Genomic DNA, 18,466 nt, shown 5'->3' with positions numbered 1-18,466 from the left:
ACCTCATACTTATCAAATTGACTAATATTACAGAGAAGGAAAATGGTAAATGTTGGAGATGTGGAAAAATTGGGACACTAATGTATAACTGATCTAACCATCCTGAAAAGCAATTTGGAACTATACCCAAAGAACAATAAATCTATGCATATCCTTTGATCCAGCAATATCACTACTAAGTCTATATCCCAGAAATTTGAAAAAATAAAAATAAAAGCACCTATTTGAAAAAATATTTATAGTAGGCTCTTTTTGTGGTGACAAAGAACTAGAAATTGAGGGGGCGCCCTTCAATTGGAAATAGCTGAACAAGTTGTAGAATATGTAGAAGTTGTGAAAGACTATTATTGTTCCATAAGAAATGAGAACACTGATTTCAGAAAAACCTAGGAAGATTTACTGCTGCAAAGTGAAGTAAGAATAACTAGGAGAATGCTGTTCACAGTAACAGCAATATTGAACAATGATCAACTGTGAATGACACAGCTATACAGTGATCCAAAACAATTTCAAAGGACTCATGACGAAAAATGCTATTCACCTCCAGAGAAATAAATAATGGAATTTGAATGCAGATCCAAGTTTACAATTTTTCATTGTCTTTTATTATTTTTGTGTGTATTTTTTCTTTCATGTCTGTGTTTTCTTTTACAAGACAAACACAGAATATATATTTTTAAGATTACATATATATAATCCATATCAAACTGCTTGCTGTTTCATAAGAAGGGAGAAAGGAAGAGAATTCAGAATTCAAATTTTTTTAAATAAATGTTTAAAATTGTTTTTAATAAAGAATTAGAAAAAAATAAAATACAGGACAGTTAGATGGTGCAATGGATAGAGCACCAAAAGGATAGAGCACCAAACCCTGGAGTCAGGAGGACCTGATTTCAAATCTGGTCTCGGACCTTTAAACTTCCTAGGTGTGTGACTCTGGGTAAGTCATTTAATCCCAAATGCCTCTCAAAAAATATTACAAATATAATATAATATAACATAACATAACATAATATATCCTGGAGAACCATCTGCATCCAGAAAGAGAACTGTGGGGACTAAACGTGGATCACAATATAGGTATTCATTTTTTTTTTGGTTCATTTTTTTCCTCTCATTTTTTTTCTCTTTTTGATCTGATTTTTCTTATGTAGCATGTTTAAGCTATATTGGATTATTTGCTGTCTAAGGGAGACAGATGGGGGAAAGAAAGAGAAAAATCTGCAACACAAAGGTTTTCCAAGTGTGAATGCTGAAAACTGTTTTTGTATGTATTATGAAAATAAGAAACTATTATAAAATGTATTCTGTTATACTTATTTGTTCTTACCTAAAAGAATTGCCATGGGAATAAGATGACCTTCAAGTGTGCCTGAAACAGAAGGCATTTCCCGGCTGGGGCTGAACAAATATTGTTGTTCCTGGTGAGTAGGCAGAGAACAGGAGTGTGGTTTCCTTGAATCTGTTCTCACTGGTCTAGTCATCTCCAAGTCAGTTTGTGTTCTTGTTGACCTTACCTTAGTACCTGCAACAATTATCAATGGAAACATTATGGAATGTTATATATGACTCCTGAAATTTACTATGCTGTTAATTTAAAATAAATTCCCTTTTCTTAAGATAATAGTGATTAAGATATAATCAGATCATGGAATCACAATATAAACTGATAAAGGAATACCAAAAATATATAAAGTCCTATACTTTGTAATACTGAAGACAATTATCTAGAAACAAAATTAATAAAGGTTCAACAAAGATATGGTTTTAATTTTATTTTTTAATTTATTGATGTTTTATTATAATACTTTCCCCAAACACATAACCAAAAATGGAAAGAACATATCCAAAAAACCTTCTGTCAATTATCAAAAGGAATAATATGATTTTTTAACTCAGACATTATGGTACTAATGCTGAACTTTGTATTTCACTAAAACTTTAAGATATTCCAAGTTGATACAATCTGCATAGTCATCATGTCTATTCTACCTCATTTCATACAATGCTTTTCAGAATTCTTATTTGTTGTTCCTAATGGTACAGTCAAATTCCATTATATCTATCTACCACTTCTTTGTTCAATCATTCCCTTATCAATAGAAATATTTTATTTTATATTTTTATCACAAAAATTTTTAGGAATATTTTTGAATGTAAAGGTCCTGATATCAATAACTAATTAGATATATACTTAAAATGATTTTAAAAATAATTGCTTACAATTCTTCAGAAAATTCAAAAGATTAAATATGAAACAAGTTAGTTTTCACCTTCTTTGATCTGCTTTTTTTCTATGGCATTACTCTAAATTATAAGTCTAGTTTTTTGCAATTATATATTGATAAATTTCTTGATCCTGTAAGTATCCAATGATAGATATTTTTAAACAAATCCTTATAACGTAAAATATACCAAATTGCCTCTGTTGTTATGAAGGTTTAAGTTCCCAAAAATTAATATTTTACTTAGTATGGGATCAACTTCAATGGAAAAGATCGTTTTTCTTGAAGGCATAAAAAAGCAAGGGGGCAGAGAAAAAAGAAAAATATGGAAGAGGGGAAAGAGAAATAATTGTTGAATTTCCTTTTAATTCTAGTTAAAATGTAAGCAAATAATTTAAATTATTAATTAAAATATTTTTCTTTAAGATTGTCTCACTGAAACATAACGAATTATTCCATTTATATCTACTTCACAAAATACTAATAAAAGTATTTACATATAAAGTACATAAAGTTTTCTAATTTAAAAAACTGTTATAATCTGATAAAGGGAGGGAAAGGCACCTTCAATCATTTTTTAATTGACAGCAACATTCAAATTGAAAAAGTCAGTGAATTTTATCCATAAAGATAATGAGAAATTGAAATAAATTTTATATTCCACTGAAACCTGTAGGCATACCTTTATTTTATACAAAAATAGGACATTATTTTCTCTTTTATTCTGAATAAATGATAATATACTATTTTTTTGATATTTGATCTGTACAATAAATTCCTATGATTACTTCATGCGCCTTTTTTAGATTGTAACTAGAGACTTAGATTCTACTTTATTAATACAGTTTTGATAATGATTCCAATGAAGCCTCTAAGAACTGACATCTTTCTCCACAACTGTCCTTCCTCCTTCCCTCCTCATCCCCCCTGCCCTGAACTTATTAGGCATTCTTTATAGAAACAGAACAGCTACCAGTCATTCTGAAAAATAAAAGGCTGTTTACAAATGATAACTAAAAAAGAAGTTACAAAGGGAAACACTCAACAAAAAATCATAGCTCCCTCACTGAAAGGAAACTGAAAGATGCCAGCCTGTCCAAAATGTCTCATTTACAGACAATGAAATTGAGTTCCAAAAACACTGATTGATCTGTCCAATATCAGAGATAGGATTTAAAACCAAATTCTCTCACTTCAGATCAGTGTTTCACATAAACTATGCAAATTGAAACTGGTATTTTTTTTTTTTTATTTCCTTACCTTTAACTTGTTCTATTACTTTAGGTCTCTGAGGTTTGGATTTAGCAGATGGTGAATTAAATCTAAGATATGGACCTCTTTTAAGAGTGCTGCGATGACCTTGATAAGCTGGTTTCCCATAAATCTGTAAAAAGAAGTCACTATCTTGTGCCACTTTGGTTGTCTTTAGATGTCCCTGCATTTAAAACCAAAATTACTTTCTCAGAAATGAGTATTTAAAATTGTAGGTAAAGTATATATTTTTTTCAGGTAAAATTTATCTTATATAAAATATTACTCAAATACTGAAACAGATTTGTTATCTCATCAGTTGGAATGTTCCTTCCAGTGACTAAACTTGCAACCAAAACTTGCCAACAAATATCATGTAACTCTTGTCCATTCCTTCACATGACTGCCACAGAGACGGGCCTTACCCACTTTCTCCTAACAAATTATGACAGTAGTAAAACATTCAAGCTATCTACCTTTTATACTTAATTCTCACCACATAACCAGCACATTTTCCTTTTTAATATTTCATTGTCCAGATGACATCCTTTATACTATTCTTCAAAATTCCTTGTTATGTTTTACAGAAGTTCATACCCACCAAAGGAATTGCCAATGTAATAATTATTTTTAGGTTTTCAGAAAATGCTGTGTCCCATGATTTGCAGTTTTAAAATACCAGGAGACATCTAGTAATAAAAGTATAGGCCATTACAATCTCAACAAGATCCCATGGATTTAATTACCATCTCTAAGCTGATAATTCTGAAATCTATCTTATCCCAAACTCTCTGCTGATTTCAAATCTCTTATCTCCAACTGCCTTTCAGACATTCCCAACAAGATGTCACTTGGACATCAAACTCATTATGTCCAAAATGGAACTTATTAACTTTCCCACAACCCATCCCTCTCCTAATTTTGCAGTTACTGATAAGGACAACACAATCCACCTAGTCTCTCAAGCTTGCAATGTAGGTATTATCTTAAACTCCTCACTATCATCCAGTCTGTTTCCAAAGTCTGTTGATTTCCCCTTTGCAACCTCTTTCATATCTGTCCCCTTCTCTCTTCTAGCACTGACACCATTATGGTGGAGGTCTTCATCACTTCACTCCTACACTACTGCATAATCTGCTGGGAGATCTACCTCAAATTCTTCTGTACTCTAAATCATCCACCATTGTTACTAAAATGATTTTCCTAAAATGTAGGTCCTACCATACCACACCCCCTATTCACTAAACTTCAGTAGGTCATCATTGCTTCCAGGATAAAATACAAAAAAATCCTGTTTGATGTTCAAGCCTTTCAAATAGCCAACATGAAAAAGTACTGCATGATTTCATAAGTATAATGGGTATTATATTTCTAGCCCTCTCTTTGGGTGGAGGAAGGGATAGAGAGAAAATTTAGATATGAAAAATACAAAATTTTTTTTAAAAGCACTTCATAACCTAGTCCCCCACACACATTTTTCCAGTCTTTTACACCTTACTCTACACAACACACTTTTTGATCCAAAGACTGTCCTCCTTCACAAACAAAGTACTCCATTTCTCAGATCCAAGCACGTTCTCTGGATGTTCCTCATTCCTGGAATGTTCTCCCTCCTCATCTCCACTTACTGGCTTCTTAAAAGTTGCAACTGAAATCTTATCTTCTAAAGGAAGCTTTTTTCCAACCTTTCTATGTGCCATTGCTCTTTTAATTATTTCCTATTTATCCTATATGTGTATACTTATAGATACAAATGTATGTGTGTGCATGTCCATTCCATGAGATTTTGAATTCCTTAAAGGCAAGGGCTATCTATTGTCTTTTTCTGCATTCCCAGAACTTAGTATATAGTAGGCACTTAATATTTACTGACTGCCTCTTGAGCAAGTCACTTCACCGCTGCCTCAGTTTTCTCAATTGTAAAATGGAGATAATCTCCCAAGATTGTTGAAGATCAAATCATACTCATAAAGCACTTAGCACAATACTTAGCACATAGTAGGCACTGAATGTTTTATTTCCTTGTATAAAGAAGAATAATATAAAATAAGGCTAGGAGCTAAAATGATTAGCCTAAGGATTTCATATTGTATTCTATAGGAAGGAAGGAAATAAAACATTAAGTGCATTTTTCCATTCCCTTAACTTTTTCCCAGTATTATATTTATTGGGAAGATATTGTATCTCCCTAACCACAGCAGAACAAGCTCCTGGATACCAAAGATCATTTCATTTACCTTTGTATTTTTAGTACAAAGTACAGTGCTTTACACATAGCACAGCAAAATATTTTTTAAATCCGTGAAATGTGGTTACCTTCTCTAAGATTAATAGCAAAAAAATTAGGTCAAAATGCATATCCCTGACAATAACACTTGATATAATCATAATACAACTTCATATATAATTGCTTTCATCATTTATAGATAAATATACAAAAGACACATTATGTTCAACAAACAAAAAAATCAAATACAAGCAAAAGAGCAATAAATTAAATTAAAAAACTACAACTTCTCATAAGTTTATCAACATTCAATCTTTTGGCATACATTAGTCATAGCATCAATTTTCACAAAGAAGCATATTAATATTTATACATGAAGGATTCTACTATTATAGACTATTTTTTAAAAGAATTTACATAAATTTTTACACAAACCTTGAGGATTTTCTCAAATTCCAAAATTTTACCTCCTACTACTTTATCAATGTACTTCAAGAAAAACAAAGTACTTTGAGATAAAACCAGTGATTTCTTTTTCCGAATAAAAGCTCTTCCTCTGTAAATATTAATATTCTTTATATTCTTAAATGTGCATGCTTCAGAACTCAAGGGCAAAAAGAAGACAAAATAAAAAGTTCTTACTGTCTCTGGATTAGGTTAGCAAAAGTACAAAAAATACAGAACATATTTTAAAAATTACAAATTTTATTATTATATGCTAAGAAAAGATAGATGCTGCTGATTTAAGACTATGAAATCTCAAAGAAAAATGTTATGTTCTGAGAAGTAATTATTCAATATTAAACAATATTAATAAAAGTTGTAGAAATAAAAAATGATTAGTCATGGAAATTACTATGGCCTTACCTCTTTTCTGTTTTTATCTAAATTTGAAATGCAAATGTTCTGTAGGTATGTATTTCTATAACTCTCCTCTAATTGCTTACGAAAATGTTTTCCTGGAAACCCAAATCTATTTAAATTTTTATCTTGAGCACTTATTTTAATTTCTTTGCTTGTTTTTTGATATTGATTATTTAAAGCTTTTTTGGTGAAATTTGATCTCCGATTCTTATCAAATTTCTTCTGTTCATAATCTTTTCTTGACAATTCCTCCTGAAAACAAGAAATCAAACAATTTTAAAGTGGTTAAAAAAAAATGGTAAAATGGTTAAAAAAAAAATTTAAATAATAACATTTAGTCTTGTATTAGATGATATAATTTAACTAATCAGAGAACTTTTTTTTTTAAAAAAGATAGCTTTCATTCAACATTTATTTTTCATTGGAACAAGAGGTTTGGCAATTGTTAATGCTGTAAAGTTACCCATGTATATATCCTGTAAATAAAAGGCTATTAAATAATAAAAAAAAAAATAAAAATAAAAATAAAAAAAACAACATTTATTTTTCTAAGATTGAGTTCTAAATTTTCTTTTCTCCTCCACCTTAAGCTCCCTCATCCTCAAGACAGCAAGCAATCTGACATAGAATGTCTTTGTTTTCAAAACTAAATAATCATATGATAAAACAACTAGTCAATAATTTATAAATTTTGCTGTAGAGCAGTTAGGTGGTACAGTGAATACAGCACTAGCCTGGAAGTCAAAAGGGCTTGAGTTCAAATCTGATTTCAGACACTTAATACTTCCTATATGTGATCCTGAAGTCACTAACCCCAATTGCCTCAGCAAAATAAAATAATTTTGCTTTGGTTTACACTTTATATATACTAAGTATCTACATTTTCAGGGCACTGGTGATAAAAGTTTAAATAATACCTGATTTCTATTCTCACAAGCCTACAATCTAATATGAGGATGAGACACAGATAGCAGTCATGCAAAATAACACCAGAAAAGTTCATCACAAAATATGAGAAGAGATACATGAAATACTTGAGAGCAAAAACAAGACAAGATTCATAAGTAAGAAAATATAAATTAGGCCAACTCTAAAACACAATTTAAGTCATATCAAATACAAGAGTCAATGCTGACTGCAGCAGATATATAAGACACATACCCCTCTTCTTCTTTTTTAAAGAAACTGCAATCTAAAAGTATGAGAAGTTACATGTATGGCAGATCAAAATCTTGTTATGAGATATCTTTGCTTGCTTCTTAAAAAATGAGAGCTATTAATGGTGTAGTGTTTAATGAGATGTGATTAATATATCAAAGTGAAATTTATCAATAAAAAACATACATTAAAAAACTATAAAATCAAGTGATCTAAGAGATCCAAGAGAGAAGAGACAGACAAGAAGATAATAAAATTGTGAGAGGAAATTTCAGGAAATATGTAGGAATTCAACAGGACAGCAGAGGAAGGGAGAATATCCCAAGAATAGACAACAGTTGAGAGGTGCCACTGACTATGATGTGCATGCACAATTTGGTCAAAAGGTCATGCAGGCCTAGCAAAGGATATGACCCTTGGCAGGCAAAAGAAGCCACTGAAGATGTCTGAAGGGAAGTGGCCCAACCAAGTATGTGTGTATCTGATTTCGAAAAGAAAGATTAGACTGACAGAAATATGAAGGATAATTGGAATGGGAGAAAAAGGGGAGGAAAAACTGTTAACAGGTAATGCTAATAGAAAAGGAAGATGAAAATGTGTTATGTATTGATATGGTGGCAGTGAAAATAAGAGAACAGATGGATTGGGAAGGCAGAGTCAGCAAGATAAGATATCTATCCATTTGCAGATGAAGGTAAAAGACAGAGGAAAGTTAAAATATCCTGGTTTCAAATATGAAAGATGAAGTCACCTGTAGTATTACTGATAGAAACAGTTTGAAATCCGAAAAAACAGACATGGGGGGGAATACACATGAATCTGAGGTGCCAGTAGACTTCAGCTGATGAAGTCCTTCCTATAGCTAGGTGAAGATATAAAGACTCAGAGAAAATATCAAGCAAAAGTGATTGGGAAGCTGCAGTCAAAGATTTAAGTCAACACAATTATTATGATCTCTCTCAAGCCAGGAAGAAATTGATTATCTAAAACAAAGGAGTACTACTCAATAATCTTGCATGTTGCAAAGAAATCAAGAAATATAAAGGCTGGAAAAGGCCACAGAATTTTAATTATAAAGTCACTGGCATACTTTGAGAGAGAAGTTTCAAAGTTGTCCTGGGGACATAAATCAAATTAAAAAAGAAAAGTCATTCTTAGTAATACAATGATCCAAGATAATTTTAAAGGACTTTTGATGAAAAATGCTATTTATATCATTTTCCCCCAGAAGTTTGGCTATGAAAAGAAGGAGAGAAATGGGAACCAAAAGGCCAAAGAAAGCATTTTTAGTAGGAACAAAAACTGAACATGTCTATAAGCAGGAAGCAAGAAACAAGAAACCAGGGGAGGGGGAGAAACTGAAGATAAGTAAGAGTGAAATACAATCAATTAATAAACCTTTATTAAGGACTAGGATCTGGGATAAGACCCTGAAGGATGTAGGAGAAAATCTAAAGATGAGAAAGAGGAGTCAGCCTTAGTAAGCAGAGAGAAGAAAATAGATCCTGATCCTAGGAAGTTTTTTAGAATGTAGAGGACACATGAAGGCATTCCTGATGAATTAACTGAAACCTGAGAGCGAATAGGCTTCTGTATTATATGCTAAATAGTAAGCAGCCAGGCAACATGTAGAATGTTAAGAGAAATGAGAAAAAAAGGTAGAAGATTGTCAACTGTCAATTGTCAATTGTTGACTGCCACTGGGTCACTGGGAGATGTTACAGACCACATCTAAATTGTGGTTAGACTAAGTTTCATTATAAAAATTCAGATACTTTTAAGAATTTAAAAAATTTTATGAGTAGGAGAAATTTGGAGATTAATTTAATCACAACAGGAAACTCAGGAAAACTCAAAAAGATTATTTAATTTGTCAATTGCGTTCCTGGAATAGTTGGGATTTCTGGCACTAGAAGTATAACACTAACACTGTCTCAGTTTTAAAAACTTCATAATGGCATCATAAAATACATTTCCTAAAATAAGGTTTAAAAACCAGTTTTTAAAGTTGTTTTTGTTTTTAAATACTTGTATTATTTCAGTCAATTCTAAGTCCATTATAAAACCATTTTAAGGTCATTATAAAACTTTCTAAATTAAAAGAAAAACTACAATGGGAAAATAGGCTTGCTATTGTTAAGAATAAAACAATGATGAGGATAATGTGACGGTATTTAGGTATATAACAGAAACAATTACAAACGTGTTTACCAGCTTCAAGTTGAAATCAATGTCAGATCAATGTCATCCTTTAAAAGAAAGTCTCATTTACTCCTCATACTTTTTCCAAATCATACCTGAATTTCTTGAGTGATTATTTTAATCCATTCATCCACTGCCTTTCTAATACGAAATTTCTCCAACATTTCTCTAAAGAGAAAAAAAGATAACTTCCATTGGATTAGTCTCTCATGATATCAGAACATAACTAGGAACAAATACAATTTCTTTCTATAAATGTTTATCTTCTTGCTGTCCAGTCTTATCATATACAAAAGCAAACTGATGTTACTAATCTTCCTGATCAAAATATATGAAGAAAAAAAAAAGAAAAAATACACTAATACAAGCAAACGTAACAAAGATGAAGTAACTTGTTAACGGAAAAAACAAAGCCACATTCTGGCTTCATCAGTAAAATTAACAAAATAGTACATACATTTGCAAACTCCTAATTCCATTTTGTTATGTATCATATTAAATAGACTAGAAAACCTCCTCTTATCATTAAAGAAAAACACAGGTGGAACAATCCAACTGCTTGAAAATATTACAAAACCTGTAAAATTGATAAATTCATTGAAAACCTAACAGGTACAGAGTTATAATAAGATACCAACAACTTTATTACCTGTTAGTAGCCAGGGCATTAATAAAGGAATACATGGCAGCTCCATCTTTTGCATGAATAATAGCTTCAAGGTTTTCTTCAAGTACTTTTTTATTATTTTGCACTCCTCTTAAAATTTTTTCAGCATTTTTCAAAATAGATCTTGCTGTTTTGGTTGACTTAAGATGTTTTGGACTCTTTGGAAGGTCATCAACTCTAACGGTGTTTAAAGATTCTTCTGGCTACAATAAAATTGAATAAAAATGAATAAATGTTTGTTAACAGGCGATATAAAATCTCATGAACTTTTATGTACCTTTTTTGTTCGCTTGTTTTTGATTAACAAGATCTGATATTCTTTCTTTCCCTTGTATTTTGAGAAAAAACTCTCTCTTCACATCAAGGAAAAAAAAATCCTTGTGACACATATGCACCTAATATTGACCATCACTCAAAACATACGCTTCCTTCTGCATCTTGAGTCCATCACTTTCAGAAGGCAGGAATATTCTTTCCCATCAGGCCTCTGGAATCCTGGTTGTCTGAATACTTAAAAGGTCTATTTGTTTATAGAATGTTGCTATTGTCTACATTTCTCTCTTGGTTCTGTTCATTGCATAATTTACATAAGGCTTCCCGAGTATTTTGGAAACTTTGGGTCATTTCTTACAGCACAAAAATATTTCATTATATTGATAACTTATAATTCATATAGCCATTCCCCAAATGGACATTTCTTCAGTTTACAATTTTTTGAGAAAAAATACTATTATAAATATTTTTGAACACATGCATCATTTTCCTCTTCTTTTGATCTCTTTGTACTACAAAAATGAAGTCTAATTATTCCATACATGTCTAATTATTCAACACAATTCTAGTTTTTGTTCTCCCTAAAGTTTAATCTCCATTATTATTATTAACATTTTCTCCCTCATTTTAAGTCAAGACAATCAACAACAAAATAAATCAAGCCTTCTAGCATTAGTGAATTTCTAAGTTGTAAATGCTGGTAGTGAAAATTTAACAATTCACTTTCTCAGCCTGATATAAGCTGGCTCCTCCACACTCCTACCTTCAGGTTAGGAAGAGTTTTAAATGCTGACATACCTGATATTTGATCATAGATGTGACAAGGAGCTAAACAAGTTTACTGAATAGGTGGGGTGAGGTAAATCTTTACTTTAGGAAAGTAATGCTGCAGAATGGACTTAAGATAAAGAGATGAAGTAGAAAACTATTGCAATAGTTCAAGAAGAAAGAGATGGGGTCCTGAAATAGAGTTGTGGCTATATGAGTAGAGAAAAAAGAGAACATTTTTGAGAGATGCTGTGAAATGAGAAACAAGATTTGGCAACATATATGTTGGGTGAGAAAAAAGCAAAGTCAAGGATGGCAATGAAGTTGCATGTCTGCCTTATTGTGAAGATAACAGTGCCTTCAATACAAATACAGAAGTCTGAAACGGAGACTGAGAATGGGGGAAAAGATAATGATTTCTGTTTTGGCCAAAGTTTGAGATACCTACAAGAAATACAGCTCAAGATGTTCCAAAGTTATCTGATAATGACCTGGAGCTCCAGAGAGAGACTACACAGATTAATATTCAGACACAAGAATCATTTACATACATGTCACTGAACTTGTTGAATCTGACAATATCACCAACTGAGACACAGAGAAAAAAAAGAGAAAAGGGCCCAAGATAAAGCATTCAATAACACCCATGTTTACACTCATGTTTAATGAATGGGACTTGGATGAGAACTTGGGAAAGAGCACTGAAAAGAGTCAGTTAAAGGGAGAACCAAGAGAGAAGTTCAATTTTCAGCTAGCAAGCACAAGTCGTATTCAGGAAGAAAGAGTAATGCAGAGGATCAAATTATGCAAAGGTCAAAAATGATGAGGACTAAGAAAAAGTCAATAAAATTTTCTAGTACCATGACATCCAATTAACTTTGTCTTTTATCTTTATTAATAATTTTTATTAAAAAATTTGTATTTACACATGAAATATGCAAATCACCTCTTTTTTCCTTCGACCAAGATCATAAAAGACATCATCAGTGTGCCGCATAGTCTTTTCAGCTATTCCAAACTCTTCATGAGATGGAAATGAGTTAGGCTTCAGAGGGGCAACACCACTGGAAGGAAAAAAATACTTTCTAACTTTGTTTCATTGTAACAAAAACGTATGAAATAGAGAACACATGTATGTAATGATGTCATACATTTTACCCTTTGATTATGTTCTCAATCAAAATATATTAGATTCCTAAGTATATAATTTAGCAATAAATTTTAAATCCTTTTAACAAAAACCATCATTTTTTTAGTTTAGTGCTGGTACTGATTCTTTTGTGAAGTATAAATATATTATCTAAGTATACTCATCATAATTACATATATTCATTTCAAGTATGTGAAAAAAATATGCACTTGGTGTCACTAGAAACAAGAATATACTATAATATCTAGTCTTTCATTGTCTTCAATGTAAAACATTAATATTCTAAGCCATTAACTGTTTTCTCCCTTCTGTTGTGATACTAAAACTTCCATTCAATCTTTTTCATAAGAGACATAGACAGTATCTTAGTTCTTTGGGGAAGTTAAATAATAAGTTTGAACACATCTATATATGGATATGAAACATAAATGCAGTAATATTAGTAACCAAAGAATCTAAATTACAAAATAATCATACAATAGAAGATATTTTTAAATTTCAAGAAGTCTATTTTAAAATGATCTTGAAAAGTGTTTTCTTTATGACTAAATGCAAATCAATAATGTTTAGTGTTCCACTAAAATGAATTCTATTAGATTATGTTTCACCTTAAAAGGCACCTACGATCATGAAACAAAAACCTAACACAAACATCTCAAAGGCTTTAATGTGATAAGAGCAAGAGACCTTTCAGATTCAAGCATATGAAAATTTGTTTTTTCACATGAAAATTACTGGCAAGGATTTTAAAACATGTATACTGATGTGTCAAGGCCTTAAAAATAAATATGAATACTATCAACATAATTTAATTTTTAAATACTAAAAAAAGACATGAGTTTAAAAACACTGAGAACTTAAATTTCTAATATGAATTCAAGATTCTAGCTGGAGGAAGTTAATTCATGATAACACAAAGATTACATTTAAAAACAATTATTTTGTTAAAAAAAAAAAAAAAAGTAAAAATTTGCTACCAAATCATCTGAAATGTATTGAAGAAGCCTGACCAAAGATGAAAAAAAAAGTCCCTTAAAAAAAATTTATTTTAAAAAAAATTATTTTTAAGAATAGCTTTTTATTTTCAAAATACATGCAAAGATAATTTTCAACATTCATCCTTAGAAAATCTTGTGTTCCAAATTTTTCTCCCTCCCTTCTTCCACCCACCTCCCCTACACAGCAAGTAATCCAATATAAGTTAAACATTTGCAATTCTTCTAAACATATTTCCCCATTTATCGTGAGACACAAGAAAAATTAGCTCAGAGGAAAAAGGAAAAAAAAAGCAAGCAAACAACAAAAAAGGTGAAAATACTATGTTATGGTTCACATTGGGTTCCCCATGGTCCTCTAAAAAAGCCTTTACTGCCACTTTACTTTTTAAAATCTAATTTTAAATCATAGATTTTTCTATATATGTTAATATTCTTTTTTTTACTGCTTAAAAAAATATACACTACATATTTAATAAAATGCCATACTGAGATTCTATTGCAATGTTTCACCATGGCACATAGCTTTTAAAGGCAACACCATTACACAGAAAACTGTCAAATAATAAACTAGTAATAAGACTTCAAATATGAGTCCACCAAAAAACTGAAAAATGAATCTTTTTATTTTTCCTATTTTTTCATAATACTTTCTAAAGCTTTTATAAAATATAAAATCATTTATAATTATAATTTCTTATGATAGGAAAATAATACAAAACTTTAAAGGAAAAAAACTGTTTTCTAGAACCTTAATATTCTACAAAATGTAAATGACTTCTGGGAGAAAATTTTAATCCTAGGGACATTTTCATCTATAAAATATTAAATAGCAAATAATGTTAAGTATCAAAAATTTTCCAACTTATTTTGCTTAATATTTTATTTTTTCAATAATATGTTTTTATTTTCAAAATTATATGCAAAGATAGTTTTCAACATTCACCCTTGCAAAACCTTGTGTCCCAAATTTTTCTGCCTCCTTTGTTCCTACCCTCTCCTATAGACAGCAAACATGTGCAATTCTTCTATGTACATTTCTACATTTATCATGCTGCACAAGAAAAATCAGATCAAAAAGGGAAGAGAATGAAAAAATATTTCTTGATATTCTATGAAGTCTCTTTTATTACCAGAATATTTCAATTTTTGGATCTCCTAAACCAGGGATGGGGAACTTTTTTTCTGACAAGGGTTATCTTAACACTTATAACAACATTCACAGGCCATGCAAAATTGTCAACTGATAGAACTCCAAGCAGTGGAAAACTGCTGTTGCTTTGGCAGGACCAGACCAAATTATTTCATTGGCCTTATACAGCCCAATTTAATTATACATTTTCCACACCTACCCTATACCCACACTTAGAGGGGTTCATCAATATATTTCAATCAATGTATCTCAACAATATATTGTTCCCTGTCAAAATTATTTCCTATTTATTCTGTTAATAACTTGCTTTGTATCTGTATGTTGTCCCCCTAATTAGACTGAATAAAGGGCTGGAACAAGGGATAGTTCAGACAATCTAGCACTTAAGGCTAATTACCTATTGGACAATAACTCTATTAGCATAGGCTTAGAAAAACAGCCTTTCTCACTATTCCATACTGGCTAGATCTTTTGGTGTATACAGATAATCGTAGGAGGGATTAGGGGGTGGAGTGAGACAAGCCAGAGTCACTTTGGAGGTGGAGTAGGAGAAGAGAGGTTGTGGAGAGCTTGTGGCAGTTTTGTCCATCCTCTTCACTTCTTCCCCTAAAGACCAAGGACTTTTGCTTATCCTGACTCCAGCTGATTTTGAGGCCACCAGGGAGCTAATCTGGCCTTCACAAGATTGCAAGCTCCTTAGGGGTAAGGACTCTCCTTTGCCTCTTTTTGTATTCTCAGCATTTAGCACAGTCAGATACAAAATTCACAAATTCTACTTCCTCAATGTATTTTTTTTTTTTGGCTGAGGAAATTGGGGTTAAGTGACTTGCCTAGGGTCACACAGCTAGGAAGTGTTAAATGTCTGAGACAAGATTTGAACTCAGGTCCTCCTGACTTCAGGACTGGTGCTCTATCTACTGCACCACCTCTCCGCCCCCACAATGTATCTTAAATCAATTCTATTCTCTCTCTGTAATTGCTTCCTTAGAGGTACCTCTACTTCTAGCCTCTCCCTATTCCAATCCATCCTCTACACCAGTGTTACCCAAAGTGTGGTACATGTACCCCAAGGGGTATGGGAAGAGTTTGGTGGGGATATGCTGCACCGTGCTTAGCTGCACCTAATTCTACATTCTCATGAGTCAAGTCAAGACAATCTTGAAGGTGTTGAGATGGTCCGGTGTGACACGGCGTGAATATACCGCACTTCGTTACAGAGACAACTTACTTCGTTAATAGTGGCTTCTCCAAGCACCTGTGTATTTTTAGCTTTTGTGCGATTTTTCTTATAGGAAAGGTTTGTTATGTGCTTTAGTAAGTCTCACTGATTTTGATTATTTTTATGTTCTGAGAGAACAGATCGTCATAATTTGGTTCCCTCCCTGGTTGTTAATCTTAATCTGAGATGCAATTCCACATACAATAGTCTGTTCCTTTCTTTCTACTTAATGACTACAAATGCTGAAAAAACAACTTCACATAAATATGAAGTTGGAAAAGGCAAGATATATTTCAAAACTTTTTCTGTTAAAACAGGATACACATGTTGCATTTGTAACCAGAATGATGTTAAAGTACACCCATGTTTATTTTTCAAGAATTCATCTGAAGCCAATTCTAACAACTGCTCTTCTTTCACATGCGACAAATCTGGCATGGATTTATATTTTATTATGAATAATTTTATTTTTTGTTTATTATTATTTTGTGTATATACAAAAAAAGAAAAAAATATATTTTGATTGTTGTTAAAATGCATCCTTTTTTTGACAAGAGATACTTGGCATTACAAAAATTATAGAAGGGGTACACTATATGTAAAAAGTTTGGGAAACACTGCTGTAAACAAATGTCTAATTGATATTTCTAAAATTAATCACCTTAATCAATAAACTCTAGTACCTTCTTAGGTACTAAGAGGTTAATTAGCAACAGCAGGGGTAAAGTGAAGTCTGTGACCTTTTTAAAAAAACGTGTATTAATGGTATTTCAACATAATGTGTTTCCTTTGCAATTCTAAGTATTTTATTTTATTCACTTAAAAACATTATTTTAAGAAGGGGTACAGAGGCTTTATCAGACAGAAAAAGGGATTCATTACACAAAAAAGGTTGCACACAACTACAAAAGAAAAAAATATAATCTCTTTTGGTTCACATTTAAAGCCTTTCACATTCCAGATCCAAATCATTTTTCCAAAGCAATTTCACTTAAAATTCCAGACAAAGTGTGCTACTTCCTATTTCATTTACACTAAAGTTCCATCATTTGTCTCTATATATTTACATCCCTCATGCCTGGAATGCACTCTCTTCTCACCTCTGTCAGTGATAATTCCTAGCTTGGCTAAATTGATTCTTCCAAGGTTTTCCTGATCCCTCTCATCCATGCTCAGCCAATAATAGGTTGTCTAGGACCTCAGGTAAGTCACTTCACTAAACAAGAATTCAGTCTCCTCAGCTACAAAATGAGGAGGTTGGATCGGGTGTCATTTTCAGCTCTTAGTTGACTGATCTAAACATAATAATCTAAGTATAACACAATAAAAAGCTACAAAACTATAATTTCTCAAAATTTATAAAGATGCTTATGTCTAAACTTTCTATTTTTCTCTTTTCAATAAACAGATACAACATCTTTTACTCCATTCTCTCTCTTTTTTTTTTACCTGTCTCTCAGAGGATCCTGTTTTATTCTTGATGTGGCTAGTGAAACTCCTTCTGAAGATGTACTCTCTTTTACTTGGGTGTCCTGACTATTTAGGATCTGCTCCAATAATCTTCCATTTCCTATAAAGCAAAAATAGTTTCAAGTACTTTTACTAATTTAAAAAACCAATAATATATAAAATCTAGCCTTTTATATAACTAGAAATATAACTTAAATACAAAATTAACTGAATTTATTTTATAATAATAACAAACATTAACAGCAAGAAAATTAACACTTCTGTGAAATATATTTACAGAATTCTATGTGTTACAGTAACCTAAAGAAGAAAAAAATACGACTACAAAATTAAAATGATTTGGTTTCAAAACTCAGCAGAACTTGAGTATTATAAAATAGGTAATCCAAGGCAGATTTTAACTCTTTTTTCCATTAACTTTCTTAATGGTTTCATCTGCTATTTCTTTTCCTAAAATACATTTTTATTTTGATATTTAGGAATCTCTTCCTAACATAAATTACAAGTTCTAGATGTATCTAAACTATAAATAAAGTCTTTCCAATAATGTAACACTTTTAAATCAGAATTATTCTTCAGTACTTATAAATATTTCCACTAGCTTGGAAAACCATGTTTTATCTATATCTACCTAAACTAATAATCACAAATTAGATTAAAAAACAAGTTCATGCTTATTAAATACAAATCACAAATGTTTTAAAATTATGCTATGCAAGAAATATTTCCAATTTAATAAAGTATAATAAAGATGAATGAAAAATCCTACATTCAGGGTGAAAAAAATTTAACAAAAAGTACAAAATGACTGAAAATGCCTAGACAGCATCATGTGACAAAGATC

At 31.3% G+C, this 18,466-nt stretch overlaps 1 protein-coding gene across 7 annotated transcripts in view; it reads right to left on the bottom strand.

Moving 5' to 3' along the window:
• The window catches only part of KIAA0586 (KIAA0586 ortholog), a 149,902-nt gene that overhangs the window by 78,524 nt on the left and 52,912 nt on the right, over nt 1-18,466 (bottom strand). For 6 of the 7 annotated variants that reach the window (XM_031952648.1, XM_031952650.1, XM_031952654.1 and 3 more), the window contains 7 exons: nt 17,602-17,722; nt 12,582-12,699; nt 10,577-10,797; nt 10,023-10,095; nt 6,571-6,819; nt 3,486-3,660; nt 1,331-1,525 (listed from right to left, as the gene is read on the bottom strand). In XM_031952648.1, the coding sequence (XP_031808508.1) occupies nt 1,331-1,525; nt 3,486-3,660; nt 6,571-6,819; nt 10,023-10,095; nt 10,577-10,797; nt 12,582-12,699; nt 17,602-17,722 (1,152 nt within the window). The remainder of the gene's footprint in view (nt 1-1,330; nt 1,526-3,485; nt 3,661-6,570; nt 6,820-10,022; nt 10,096-10,576; nt 10,798-12,581; nt 12,700-17,601; nt 17,723-18,466) is intronic. The other variant, XM_031952652.1, reaches the window with a different exon arrangement.

The sequence above is a fragment of the Sarcophilus harrisii genome, chromosome 2, assembly GCF_902635505.1.
Source record: "Sarcophilus harrisii chromosome 2, mSarHar1.11, whole genome shotgun sequence".
Taxonomy (NCBI): domain Eukaryota; kingdom Metazoa; phylum Chordata; class Mammalia; order Dasyuromorphia; family Dasyuridae; genus Sarcophilus; species Sarcophilus harrisii.
Note: the sequence above shows the minus strand (reverse complement) of the source record. Positions and strands in the feature narration are given on the sequence as shown.